The following is a 14,917-nucleotide window of genomic DNA, read 5'->3' on the forward strand; positions in this document are numbered from 1 at the left end:
GCTCTTTTTCTGTGCCCAGATATCATCATCACCACAGAATAACATTTTCATAAGTCATGTCCTTTTCTGACTCATTTGCTTTACTCCTTTCTTCTCCTAATCTTTACTTTTGCTCTCTCTGTCTCCCTGTATCTCGTCTGCTTTATGATAGATCTGTTCTGTCAATGTGACTGCTTATCTTTGCTCACCGAGTCTCCTCTTTAGGGATTCTGTCTTTTATAAAATATGATACATAGGAGTAATTATTCTCTTTCACAAAGGCAGAATTGTCATTAAAAAGTTCCGTTAATGAGTTACTATGTTTTTAATGTACTTACCTCTATATGTTGTTGGAAATGGCACTGTTTAACTTTATTACTTTCATTATAATTATTATGTGACAGTGTTTGTATTTCCATTGGATGAGTTGCTGATTTCGCCTATTTTGAGATTATCAGCAACATACAGTATAGCTGGTTTTCTCTGGATTAAGCTGCAATGTAGCTTAAATGGAAGAAGTCAGTGATGTGACGTGCAGCACCTGCAGACAGAGTCAGGCGATAATGGAGCCAGGCCTGAGGGAGGAAGAGCTCGCAGCACTGTGAGAAGCAATTTGAGGAAGCTCAATAAGTCATGACCCTGTAGAGGTTTTATCATACAGCACTCGGGCTTACTTTCATGTGCTGTGACAGAACCAGGAGGTGCACCGGTAGGCATGAATTCCTAAGGTATAGCATCTGAAACACAGGACACTGCTCAGCTGGCAAATCAAATTACCGTTCATACTGTATTTTCAGTGTAGTTTGTGAACTTGGTGCTCCTGTGTTCAGGTTTCCTATGAAAACCCTATAAAACCTATAATCTCCTACAAAGACCAAGAGGCAAATCCTGGGACTGAAATATGAAGCCAAAGTGTATGTGCAAAAAGCTGCAACTCCACAAATGGCCATTTGAGACTTGCTCCAAAACCAAGTCAATCCCCATAGACCTCCATGTTAAAATCAAGCATCCATGAACAGTATTTGGGTTTGAACCCAAAGTTACAGAGTGGCCAAACATAGAATTACCACAGCCTTTCAATTGCTTGATGCCATTTGGCCCCAACATAGATTCTCATGTAGACTTACAATATGAAAGAGATGTCTGTAAATCACTGGATAAATGTTTTTGAGCATCACTACCTGTGCAAAACAACAAATTCTCTCTCAGAAACTGATCCATTCAGTCCAATAAAATTGGAAAGTCTAGAACAGTGATTCTTGTGAAGTTATGACCCGCAGGCGAAATCTGGCCCTATATAGGGTGCCGTGTGGCCCCCCACCCACTTTGTAATTCACAATAAAAATAAAGTCATTCATACTGGGGACTGTTTATGTACTTTTAATTTAATGTGCCAGAGTGCATAAAACAGCATCAAAATAGAGCTTGTTAATCAATAAACGTGCCAGTGTAGGATCCCCTGCATCCCCCCACAGAGGTCCCAGCTAAACTCCTGATGTCGTAAAATCCTTGAAACGTCCTGAAATCCTAGAAATGTCTTAAAATCCTAGAAATGTCAAAAAATCCTGGAAACATCCTAAAAACGGAAAAATTACCTAAAATCCTAGAAACATGTAAGGGGCTGTTTTGGCTGTTCCATGGCCACCAAGATGGCGATTGACAAAATGCCAACCTCAAGGCTTCAAAAAAGTTGTACACAAACCACTGGGTGAAATCATATAATGATGACATATAATGATTTCCAGTGTAAAAAAAAAAAATCAGCTAAAAGATAAATGTAAAAAATGCACAAATTCTGTCTAGACCGAAGTGAAGAAATGATGCTGTGATCAGATTATTGGGGGAGGACATACTGTAGCCATCTTTTGCCACTACATAGTGGTAAAAGATGGCTTCGCCAAAGGTGGTTCATAACTGGTACAGTGACTGAGTGCAGCTGACAGCTGGGGCACGGGAGTGCGCCACATAAGGCAGGCAGGACACTGCTCCTTGGCAGGCAGGTCCAAACTGTCACAGCTGATTTCTACAGTCAGGTCAGAAGAGAACGCTTCTCATCAGTGTATCTTTGCTCAGCCAAGAGTACTAGAGAGGACCTTTGAAAACATAGTAATTATGATTTATTTTGTGGTATGTAGAAAACAAAATACATAAATCTTGCATTTGTAAAGACAACATTTAGTAACATGATAAATGGATATTGGAAGTATTCTTTATAATACTGTTTTATACACAATATTTTTTTTTCTCCATCTATAGCCTGTGAGTCAGTAACAGCTTCCCTGTGTCCATCAGGTCTTGTGGGAGAAAGTGATGATGATGATGATGATGATGATGATGATGATGATGATGATGATGATAACGATGATGATGACATAAGGCCTGAGGATGAGTCAGTCTGTGAAACCAGTGTGAACCAGGTGCAGAGTCGAGGTCTTGAGATGTCTTCACAGCCAATGAAACCACCTTTCAGAGCTCAACACAAAGCGCTCTATAGGGGCAATAGCCTCAAAGACCCTTTCAACAGTTTGATGAAAAATACATGTTCACATACTCTTGAGTCGTGCAGGTCAGGAAAATGTGATGCAGGTGCAGCTCTAAACGGAAGAGGAGTGCCAGCGGGTCCGTTGAACTTGTCTTTGAAATAGAAATACTGTAGCAGGAGAAAATGTCCAAAGGTTACCCACAGACAGACACATATGGAATCAGGTGGTGTTCGGCTTTACAACACTTTCCTGAGTATCTCTTGTTGTGACAGTGTATGAGTAGTTCTGTTAGCCCTTCTAGTATGTTGTATACAACCACAACAAGAGGCTTGGATGATCTGAAAGGACCAGTGTGTAGGATTTAAGGGCATATATTAGCAGAAATGGAATATAATATAATATGTCTTTAGTGTATAATCACCTGAAAATAAGAATTGGTTTGTTGTCCTTACCCTAGAATGAGCTATTTATATCTACATCTCGAATGGGTCCCTAGTTTATGGAGAATAATATGTGGCACCGCCATGTTTCTAAAGAAGCCCAAAATGGACAAACCAAACACTGACTCCAGATAAGGCCATTCACATTTTGGCATTTTGGCATTTTTGCAGCGGCCACCATAGTAAGAAACCCAAGTGCTATGTGCAGTGCCAGAGTAACACGTTTTTTTTTAATGTGAAACTGCTTTATTCCATGTTTCTAGCGATTTAGATAACCGAATTTGTTTATTTTGAAGAGAGGGAGAGACGTTTGTGGATAATTAGACTTCTGAGGAAAACCTCCTGAATCTTTGGATCTTAAGGTTTTGCTGAAAAAAAAGGTGACTTCACATTATCATGTGTTGGACTAGCAGCCCCCAGTGTCATGCCAAAGTGCTTTAAAAATACATGGATTGCTGAGATGCGACTGCTTTATTCGCTTTTTGATCAGTTTAAAACACTGGCTCTGTTTGTTTTGGAAATGACACAACCTTTACAGATGATTCAGCTCGTGGTAAAAAGTTCCTGAAGGTCTGGATCAGATTCACTGATTTTGCTTTATTTGGTGTTTGTAGCATTTTAATCACCTGGTTCGTCTGTTTTGGAGAGGAAGAGAACTCTGTGGACCTCCTAAATAATGAGAACTTCAGGAATTCTAGGTGGGAGAAGTTTTAAATGGCTTCAATCTGCAATTCACCGGTAGACACCATTAAACTCCCCTACATTTTACATACTTTACTTGTTTAGATGCTAGAAAAGTGAGAACAGTATAATCAAACGTGTACAAACAGCAGACAGATGTGGGTCATGTGCTCCGAGACAAGCTGCTGGCTAAATAATGCCTATTTCTATTAAATATCTTGCTGAATGATTCGGAAGCTTTGCTCCTCACACCTGCCATACATTATTGATGGCTATCCCCAGGCTAACAGGCTGCTATGCATTAAGAAAATGTGATTTGCAAAGTGGAAGTGGATTTAGAAAATGACAGCTAATGGCATCTTTACTTAGGCTCAAGGGCATTAAGCTGAATAGTAGCAGAGTATGCATATAGAGTATACCATAAAATGTATTAATGGTCAACTTAAGCTCTTTGAAATATGGTTGCTGAGGAATGCTTCAGGTGATTATGATTTCCCCATACTCAAAAATAATCAGAAAGCAATGTACACTGACTCCATGGGACATGATATGGCTGCAATCAAACTGCATTAAGAAAAAATATAGTCCTCACAATCTTCTGTAGTGAGTTTGAAAGCTCCCTTGAAAGTTTGTCTGACTGCAGAAAAAACACTTGAAACTCCATCTGTGCTTAGAGTGCTTTCTTGAAAAGGTTATTACCTTTGTAGTAATGGCGTATGGAGAAACCTTCCTCTGAAAGCCAAAGTTATAGTTGGCTTTCAGAGACAAGGCTGTGCCGAAGCTGACGTAGCTGCCAGAGAGCTGCATTATTAGAAGGTCAATAAAGCCTGAAACATGCTCATGCAAGAATTGGAATGGATTTCAGGGTCAATATCACATCATCAGCTATTATTTCTAAAGCAAGCAACACTCATTACGCATTTGCATGACTGCAATGAATAATGAGTCCCTGCTGGTGTTCTTTAATGATGCTGCATTTGTGTCACTTGTGTAACAAAAAGCAAATTTTATTCAAATGGAAAATTCTTTGGTTTAGAAAAATCTGCTTATGTCTCCTATTACAAAAGTACTTTTGTTTCGCTGGAGACTTAGTCCAGTTTTTACCATTAACCATCATAACCCTCATCATAATCCCTATGTTTCAGTTCTCAAAGAGTCATGTTTCTTTCCAGCTAACCAATATAAGTCCAACATTCACATCTCATCTTAACTTAATTTTTGTATTCACAAACTCAGGAGGGGCATTGGATTTTACCCAGCTATTCAAAAATACTTCCATTGTTTGTGTGTCCATCCCCCTTGAGTTCTTATTAACTACTAAACCCTAAAATCTGACAAGTTGATCTTAATTTAAATCAAATGTAAATTTATGTTTGCTTTATAACTTATTGTTAAGCTTACTCAAAATTTTGCTTTATTTCCTTTGTTTTGTGACGCTGTTGCAACCTAAAATTGGCAAATTAAATTTCCTTGTTCTTTCAGCATTAAAAACTTAAGTAAACCAAGTTAGTCTGACTTTATTGATCATGACAAAGAGGATTTTGTCAATGATGATATTAAGAGGTCTGCAAACTCTGTTTTGTTAACATGTTTAAGTTGGATGGCATTAACATGTTGTTGTCACTGATGTGGTTCTTATGTAGAAACACATCTGTGTCACATACTAAATATGTGAAGTTTGATGAGTCCTGGTTTTCTAGTTGTTTTCACAACTTTTTTTTAACACATGGTCTCTTGACGCTTTGTTAATTTAAAAATACCAACTACTGCAGCTTTAACCCTTTGAAACCTGGATTGACATCAGTTCTCTTGTGCTGCTTTCAGACACCTTTCACAAGCATTTAAAAATTTGAAACGTGAGCAAATTGATTCGATTGCTTAAAAAACATGGGGAAAAAAGGCAATCAGTAACTTATTACTGTTATTTTTATTATTATAATTAATTAGTCAATTAATTAATTAATTCAACTAAGCATCTGACTCTTCCTTTTCTCTTTTTTTGTTGTTGCTAATTTTTGGTCATTTTCTCGTAAATGTTTCCTCTTTTTTTTCTGTGCTAATGTTTGGGTCATTTCTTGATGAGTTGCTCATTGCCATCTTGTCATGTTTTTGAAAGAAACCAGGCCAATTTGCAAAAGTTTCAAAGGGTTAACTTAACTAAGCTAAACCAAAAAAAGTGTTATACAAAATGTTATGGTTAACATAAGGGATCAGGTTTTTTTTTCCCTAAATAAGTGTTTAGTCCCAACAGTTCGACTGCATGAACAGATTTTTGTACCCACAAGATGTCCACTCACACACACCTAGACACCCACACATACACAATGGATTACAGTAAAGTGCTAGTGGCAAGACTGTTCAGATGTTAAATCCCTGTGATGTTTGAATGTGAAACAATCAGCGCTACAACAGAGCCATGACTCATCCCATAACTGGAATCAAACATGTCAACTAATGGAATCATTCTTCAAAACCAGTTTGCATGGATTTATCACAGCTTGACTTCCACAATTACTGCTGCTGTCGTAGAATTCACCGCCACATGATGTCGGCAACAGCTTGGTTCAGACTGAATAGGCATTGCTGCTGATGGAAATGTCAGCTATTTCACAGCCTGTGCTCTATTGAGTCTCTTTCAGAAGTGTAGTTCCCACTGGGGTCAAAGATCCAACTCAGTCTGGAACTGGCTTTGAAGGAACCACAGTCGAAAAAATTGTGTGCATCAAATATTATTTTCATGAAAGGAGATATAATGGGGAAATGTTATATTAAACTGCCACAATTTAATGCTACAAGCAATAGACACGTGCAACTCCCACTGCAAAATAGCAGAAGTAATGTAGGAAGCGAGCAGAGGACGGATTGACGAGGAGCTGTGGGAGAATAGGAGTAAACAGGGGAGATGATTGTGGCTGCCTTGCTGCTATTGGGAGCTTTTAGTCACTATCCAGTTCATCGACTGGACCGCAACCCGACAGCCAATCACATGAGCGCAAGCCAGGACCTGAAGCCTCTTTTAGCCGACAATCAACACCCTACAGATGCTGTCACAGCTGAACACATCTCACATACAGTAGACATGATATAAAGCACGGTGAAGCTGTTTTGACCTGAGCTATAATGGTGATAGAACCAGACTGCAGGAAGAAAATGTGATTATTTTGTTTTTCTTGTCGTTCTCAGGGTTGAAATTTGAGAACATGCTGTAAAACCAGGCAAAAGTTCTGAGTTGTTTTTATGGTCTGTCACATTCCCTAATATCTGATGAGGAGTTGCTCATAAGGCCTGCAGAGGACTATCAGTGTGTTGACAGCAGGAGTGCCAGGGGTACGGATGACTGTTTGCTGTTAATATCTCCCAAATCTCTCTGAGCACTGGTGTGAGACGGGTGTGTGGAATCTTGGAGTTGACGGTACCGACCGTCCATCAAGACACTGACTTGCCACAGTAGAATCCTACAGAAAGGTTTTAACTTTAATCTCCATCTTTACATCCACCTCTTATGGGCTCTTTGAAAACGAGAACCCCGTCTGAATAAATACGACTCCGCAGGACGAGCTAACAATGGTTCATCTGCAGACAGAAGATTGTTCTCTGCTGGATATTAAACTGCCACAACATTTTCCTGGGAGCTATTCCCAGCCCTCCCTAATGAAAGCAATCACACAAAGCCGAGAGAAACACATGGCATGACATATAGAAAATAATTCTCCCTTTTGAAGTGCGTTAAAATTGCTCTGACTCTTCTATACTCACTGCAACAGAACATATGTAATCAGGTTAATGATTTATAATACGAATGAAGTTTCATTTTGTAATTTAGAAAACCACCAATGGTTGATTTCTTTGTACCACTGACTGAATCCAATTAAAATCTCCATTATAAGCGCCTTAATTTAACTTACATTGTTAACATGATTTCACTAAATATGTAGAATCCCAGGGCGAGAATGAAGCAAAATCAGTTTTACATTTATGAGTTTATCATACATAAACTAAATGAATCTGCAACTTTATGTCAAGGTGAGGCGATATATGAGCAAACATTTACTCACTGTGATTTGTTTCATATTCTATACAATAAATTTAGCTTGTTATTTTAATTTGGTCCGGCAGAACTTTTTAATCTTAGATATCATTTGTCATTTCAGCTTTTTCCTCTTTAGAGGTTTGAACAAGGTAAGACAAAAAGGGTATGTACAGAGGAGTAGGAGTAGGGGAAAGTGGGACTGATTACCAAGGGCCCCAGTTGAATCCCCTGGAAAGAAATGTTTGATTTTGTTTTGTTTGCATTTTTTAAATAAATAATTCGTGCTATAACTAAAATAAAATGGGCTGAATAAATAGGTTGAAAGACTGAATTTTGCATAAAAAAATATAATAGTGGAAGCTGCCTGAAGCCCATCTCACCCTTTTAAGGAGTAAAGTGGTTTCGTCCACCCCTGCGCTGGGACTCATTTCTAAACGTACCTGAAAGGTGCACGAGAGAAACATGGATCAAGAGAGGAAGAGCACGGGGCCCAAAGTGACTGCTTAGGCATAGGGTTCAGAATTTGGTGCTACACCCCTGGGTATATATACAGCATATTTTATATATAATGTCCTGCCAGGACATATATGTGGTGGACACAGCAAAAAACATCTGTAAAATACAATACCAGCCATTGCAGTTGACATGCAACAGATATTTTGCTGTATGTTTGGTTTATAATATTGAGTTTTGGGGGACTCTGAGCTGGAGAGGTGTTGATTCAGGTGTGTTATCCATGATGTTGGTGGTGTTGTATTAAATTATATTGTATGGCAAAATAATATTTTCCCCACAAACACAGTTGCAATCTGGCACACCTTTATAACTCAAGGACGTGAACTTTATCTTCATAAAGGTAATATTTTATTCTATTGCCACTGTATTGTCCAGGAGTTGTTTTAGTTGTGTCCACCCACAGTACATGTGATAGATTTTGCCCACTCCTAAAAAAAATGTGGAAATTAAAACTTTTAACAATTAATTTGCTTTTGAGTTTACATATTTTGCCTCCTTCAATTTTAGCAGCTGCCCTCTTACACGCAGCAGATCACTTTTAAGTTCACAAAACATTTCATCCATACTTTTTGTGATGATAGCATTGATTTTTTTCAAATCATACATGAGGACATCAAGTGTGCCGCCTGAGAAAGCGGTCAGTGTTTCTTGACAGGCTGCAGCCATCCATCATCAGACAGAATAAGGCCTTGATAAGCAGGACATTGAGGGGAAAACAGGAGGAGGGGGGGCTGAGGTGAAGGACATTTTTTCTTTTTTTAGGAAGAGCCAGATTCAAACTATTTAACTCTGCATGTGGAGCACAGGTGGGCAATCAGACAGCAGCATATTGCCCGGTGGCTTCATCCTCTCCGGGTCGACAAGACAAGTCATTTCTGAAGCTGCTGGTTTCACCCTGGGGAGCTGACGTCTGGGTGAGCCAGGGAGCAGAGCACAACAGATGCTTTGACAGGAAGGAAGTAAAACAGTGCACTGATCAAAAATCTGACCAAGATAAATAAAAGAATATATATATACAACATCCTCAGATAATGGGAATACTATTATATTTGGGGTGCTTTCTTCAAGAAAGAAAATAAATAATTTTCAGTCGAGTAAAATTAATTAACATTAGTGAAAAAAGCGAATGAATGAGTTTTCTGTTCAAGCCATTTACTCACTGCTCCTCACATATATGCCAGAGAAAACATGTCCGTTTGAATAAATAAAATGCTCATTTCCTGTTGGATTCAACACCACTAACAACCTACATTATGGGTTTTTTTTTTTATATAATTACCACAACATCTGAATTAATTGGCTCTGTCAGCTCTTTTAGTTTCAGAAATCTAAATCACTTTGGCAGAGGGCGTGGCGAGGGGCAATATTCACGGAGGAAAAAATAGACTTTAATTAAGAGGAAAACTTTAATTACAGAACGAATTTATTCCAATTAACAGGATACACGTCATGTTGGGCTTTTCTCCACCGCCCATGCAAACACTCATACAGTTATAACCAGGAAATCCAGAGAAATACAGCCATTAATATGTTGCATATTGTATGCAAAAACACATACAACATACAGTACATGTCAAACATTAATTTCTCCATTGCATTAGCAATATGAGAGAGCATTTTAAGCAGCAAATTGCTACTTCCGTGACAAAGGATGCTGCTTGACAAACGGTGCTCCAACTACTGAACAGTGTTAGGTTGAATACTTTATAAACAAAGAGGCTTAAAACGCACAGTACCTCTTGGAGATGCATGAGTCTTTGTTGGCATTAAAAAGAGCCACAAGGAATAAGGTGAACACCTGTGAGCCGCAGTCACCAGCAGGCTTTGGTTACCTCTGAGGCTTTTCTAAATACGAAAATGGGGGCTTGCAAAGTCAGTTGCTCATCGTCTCCCATCTGTCTCCACCAGACTTCAGATCTGATTCAAATCATTATGAGAGGTCCTCAGCAGTCAGTAGGCTCCAACAATAACTGCTTCCGCTTCTTTGGACGGTCTCCTGTCCGTTACCAAAAAGTTTATCATCCCCTCTGACTTTATAAGAAGGTTGCAACCTAAGAAAAATATGCCAAAAACCACCGTGAGGGACAAAACGCACATGACGGCTATCTGGACCACCCTCATGATGAAGAGGCTCCTCTCATCCGGAGCAGCCGCCACAAAGCCGTTATCAGTCACCACGGAGGAAAAGTTGCAGCAGAAAAACTCCTCGGTCTTGTTGAGCAGTCCGCCCTCCGTTTGGTTGAAGCCGGTGTTATTCATTTCCACTTTTTTCAGGAAAGAAATCAAACTTTCAGTGCGAGAGATGTAAGAGGCAGAGAGGGAAAGACGCGTGTGGGCCAATTCCTGAGAAATATGTCATCAGGTGAAAAGAGAAGATGAGGAAATGAATTGAAGAAGTTCCTTTGGAGTTCAACAAGCTGTTTTGGCATTGCATTACTGGATATTTCATGTGGTCTGGAGCCAGTTTCACAGCGGAATGAATCCACCAACCCGCGGTTAAATAGCCAGACAACACATGTCTGCGTTAAAGCGCTCAAGTGGCAGGATGACACAGCACGAGCGCCACCATACGACCAGACTGCACGCGCGTCATAGTTGTCCAGGTTCACCACGGCATGTAGGATGCTGTATGTGGTACATGATGTTCTATTTGTGTTCTGTTGTGTATGTTTGTGTGTGTGTGTATGTGTGTGTATGTGTGCAGCCTGCTATTTGTTGGTGTGTGTGTAAGCATGCATTCATGTATGGATGTGTGTGTGTATGCATTTGAGTGACAACACATTAATAATATACAGCCTGCAATAAATCCTATCTTTATTAGGTTTTTGTTGTTTGTATTTGGCTAGTAATTAGTAATTATCAGTTACTTTTATTTTATAAGGTTAAATTGCTGTAAGTGTACTTCGTCGAACTCTTTTTTTTTTTTTTTTGGCCACGTAATATTTAATATTGTTCATTTGTGTTATTTATCAATGTGTACATTGAGAGTTTACAAGATGTTTATTGTTCTTTTTATTTGTTATTCTTTTTTTTCACACTGTCGAAATAAAGAAATCAAATCAAATGTATCTTGGCATGAAAGCAGTGGCATTACCGAGGGGTGGCCAATGGGGGGCACTGCCACTCTGATTTAATTTGTGCCCCCCTTTTACAGGCTCCCGCCTTGCAAAACTTATCAAAAATGATTGGAGACCCCTGTTTGGTGATTTTTAAACTTGAGAGGGATTTTCTTATTTGAAGAAAAATGAATCATTATGCAGATACACAACAGATACACAACTCACAAAAAATGTTATATTCATATGTATATTGTTATTATCATTATTGTTTTTGTCGCTATTATTATTCATATTATAATTATTTATTTCTTAAATGTTCTATCTTTGTTAGCCCTTTGAAACCCGAATTAACATCACTTTACTTGAGCTGCTTTTGGATGCCTTACACAAGTATTTAAACCTCTTTGAACCCTGAGCAAATTTTCCTGATTTCTTTCAAAAACATGGGGAAAAGGCAATATTAAACTTGATAAGAAATGTTCCTCAAACTGAAAGAAATTAGAGCTAACAGCCAAAAAAAGCTGGTGAAAAACTATATTTATAATTATCACAATTACATATTTAAAACAAAGTGATTATTACCCATTACAGACTTTTTTGCAAGAAGATGGTGATGAATAAGCATGACAAAGCACAGGTGTTCATTAATAATAGTTTTGTTCTATTCAAGACCCAGAAAGCCATTTTGACAGTGAGTCAGCATCCACAGTACCAGGACCCTGAAATAAAACAGCAAGATAAAATTCATTCATTATTAATCGTTATTTACTGTGTGCTTTTCCCCACTATGATATGTCAAAATGTCCTCTAAGGAAACAGCATCTACTGTCCTCTATACAGAACAGGTAAAATAAAAACTAACCAACAACAAGCAGAGGTTGAAGATGTTCTGTCAAAGTCTCCTGGTGACCATTAGACATCATTTTACACCAAAATGATGTTTTACATATAAAACCAAGTGGAAGTGTTCATCATGCAAGCGTGTTTTGTTTTCTTGTTTGTATTAATTTTCTAACAAATTTTCCACCCAGCTGAACAAAGTCATGACATGAAGTCTTACTCGCTGTTCAGTGATGAAAACCAGGATGTGCACTGACATCTAGTGGATGCTTTAAGCCAGGTGTGGTGGACACTGTGTTTATTAACACCACATATGCAATTATGAATTTCATTTAGATCTATCTCACAGTGCATCACACTACCACGTGTATTTGTCATATGTTGCATTACAGTTGATTTTAATGAAATAATTAGAGCATTAAATAAAAAGGCAGTGTACATTCTCTGACAGTACTTCATTGACAATAAATTAGAGTTATCATGAAGTGCTGAATGTTAATTAAATGCTAGGCTTAGATCTGATCTACTACATTGCCCAGAGGCCAATGCATCAAGGTCTCTTACCAATAGCAGCAGATGGCAGCATTGTTCCACTCGATTCTCTGCAGGCCTGCCTCAAAATAGCTGTGATTTAGAAAAGAGTGTTACATTGACAGTTTACATTAATTGGCTCATTAACATGCATGCACACCAAGGTGTATGTAACTGATGGTGTTGATTTCAGTATTTACCTATCTGACTGTAAATTTCTTTACAGTATAGGCCTACTTTAACCTGATGCCTCCCTGCAGCACGGTTTGGTATGAAAATAGATTTCATACCCGAAAACTATTAATATGCTTTTAATTTTATGGATTAATGTTAAACACAACAATCAAAAATACAAAAACTTAAATTCAAGGCAAAAATTTCTGAAAGCTAGTGGTGAACCAAAATGTTAACAATCAATTGAAACAAAAATGATAATAATAAGATAAAATAAAATAAAATAAAATAAAAATAAAACTCATTTAAAAATACTTATAGATTACTGATTAAAAATTAAAAATTAAATATCTAACTGAAAATAATTGCTATTGGTCTCTAAATGGAAATAATTAAACTAATTCATCAAACTTAGACTTTTATTAAAAATAAACTCTCTTGTGTCTACCTGTCTTTCTGTCTGTCTGTCTCCCCCTCTCTCACATTCAAATTCAAATGGCTTTATTCTCATGCACAATGTTATTGCCAAATCATTTTATGAAAACAAACAAACAAAATAGCACACACATGAATATATATAATATTTTGCGTATGTCATATATTTATCCTGTGTGTGTGTGTGTGTGTGTGTGTACATATTTGTGTATATGACACATGCAATTATATCCATGTTATATTTTGTATGTATCACACGCAAAAAATAAATACATGAATATTATATAGCCTTAGATATTCCGCATGTCCATACTAAAGTTGCAGTACTATCCACTGTACTCTGCCTGCTGTGGTGGTGCACGAGCCTACATTTACCAGACGCCCGTGACGGACGGTCCACTCGGAGAGGATTTCCTGAGCGACGTCGCCTTTAGCCAATCAGAGAAGAGAAACAAGACGTTTTGAAGGTCGGTCTGAGCTGAGGTTAGATTGTGCTGAGTATTATCTCGCCTGCCTGTCCTCTTGCCGTTATAATATTCAGTCGGAGAACAGGTGCATGCAATGACGTTGTGAAACATTGACCGCATCCGCGTGAACACGAATTGGGGACGTTAATGGAGTCTGGTCTTGTTCGCCCGTTTACTGCGGCTCAACTAGCTTCAAATCGTATGAAGGAGTCCAAACAGGTACCACGAGAGGCTTTACCGGACGGACAGTATGACACTGCATTGTGGACTACTTTGTATTGAGATGGACTGTAACTTAGGTGTCGTTTCGACACGTTGCGCGTTTGCAGGAGCAATTCAGCCGGTTTAATTTAGCGACTGATTGTAGGCTGCTGTGTATCGGGTCATGTTGTCTGCGTTCAACACGTTGCCTGAGAGCGATGCAGGAACAGGTCACTGGTTCACTCCATCCATAATTTAGGTAAGCACTGAGTCTTCTCATTTTCTGTCGCTTGCAGACCTTCCGTTGGGTATACAACGTCGTGGTGTGATAGCTTTGCAAGACATGCCAGTGGATTCAGTGATGATGCTTATAATTTCACGCTTCATTAAATTAAGATAACTCTATTTTTCTGTATGTGTTGGTGAGAATTAGTGTTCATCAGCTGCTGTCGTTGGCCTTTTCCAGTTTTCTCCTGTATACCATAGAATAATCAATATATAATAATGTGCATGCACATAAATGTAGGAATATGGTCAGAGTGTCTGTGTATAGGCTGCATAGCCAATAGTACATCACACCTTTAAACCACCACAATGGCAAATTTAATCTTTTTGTGTTGTTTTGCTTATAAAAAAAAGCTGCAGTCATTGGCCTAATGGGCTTATTGGGATCAGCTCTATAATCACCTGCTGTTGCTGGTAAGGCTGGGTGTAGATCTGTGTTTTTCAATACTGGTGCCAATGCTGATATACATCAAAACTTAAAGAGAAGAGAGAAAACTGCCAGCCGCTGAGGTAAAGCAGGCTCAAAACAATTTCCTTTTCTCCAGCATTATCTTTTTTCATGCAACCCCCTTTTTCACATGTTCTGAAATATGGCAAATCTCAGTCTTTATTTGTTGTAATACATTTTGATGAATCAGTCAATGCAAGCTTTCCAAGTTTTTCCAATATCTGATGCCACAGACACAGTTTGTTCTGCACTTGAAAAAGTGTTGATGTTTGACACACAGCTAAACTTTCTGCTTGTGACAGTAGAGACACAGGTAACTGGAGGATTGCTGGTTTGAACCTTGATAGG

At 38.5% G+C, this 14,917-nt stretch overlaps 2 protein-coding genes across 5 annotated transcripts in view; one reads left to right on the plus strand and one right to left on the minus strand.

Annotated features, from left to right (window-relative positions):
* Nucleotides 1–9,516: 9,516 nt before the first annotated feature.
* Nucleotides 9,517–10,637, minus strand: rprma (reprimo, TP53 dependent G2 arrest mediator candidate a). The gene has a single exon (XM_088083873.1). It carries the CDS (start codon nucleotides 10,386–10,388, stop codon nucleotides 10,080–10,082), a length of 309 nt encoding a protein of 102 aa, XP_087939999.1. The 5' UTR covers nucleotides 10,389–10,637; the 3' UTR covers nucleotides 9,517–10,079.
* A 2,978-nt stretch (nucleotides 10,638–13,615) lies between these two features.
* The window catches only part of galnt13 (polypeptide N-acetylgalactosaminyltransferase 13), a 48,703-nt gene continuing 47,401 nt past the window's right edge, over nucleotides 13,616–14,917 (plus strand). For 3 of the 4 annotated variants that reach the window (XM_088083188.1, XM_088083187.1, XM_042495121.2), the window contains exon 1: nucleotides 13,616–14,095. The gene's annotated coding sequence lies outside the window, so the exon portion shown is untranslated. The remainder of the gene's footprint in view (nucleotides 14,096–14,917) is intronic. The other variant, XM_042495123.2, reaches the window with a different exon arrangement.

The sequence above is a fragment of the Plectropomus leopardus genome, chromosome 10 (assembly GCF_026936395.1).
Source record: "Plectropomus leopardus strain MGB_pleo_1.0 chromosome 10, ASM2693639v1, whole genome shotgun sequence".
Taxonomy (NCBI): domain Eukaryota; kingdom Metazoa; phylum Chordata; class Actinopteri; order Perciformes; family Serranidae; genus Plectropomus; species Plectropomus leopardus.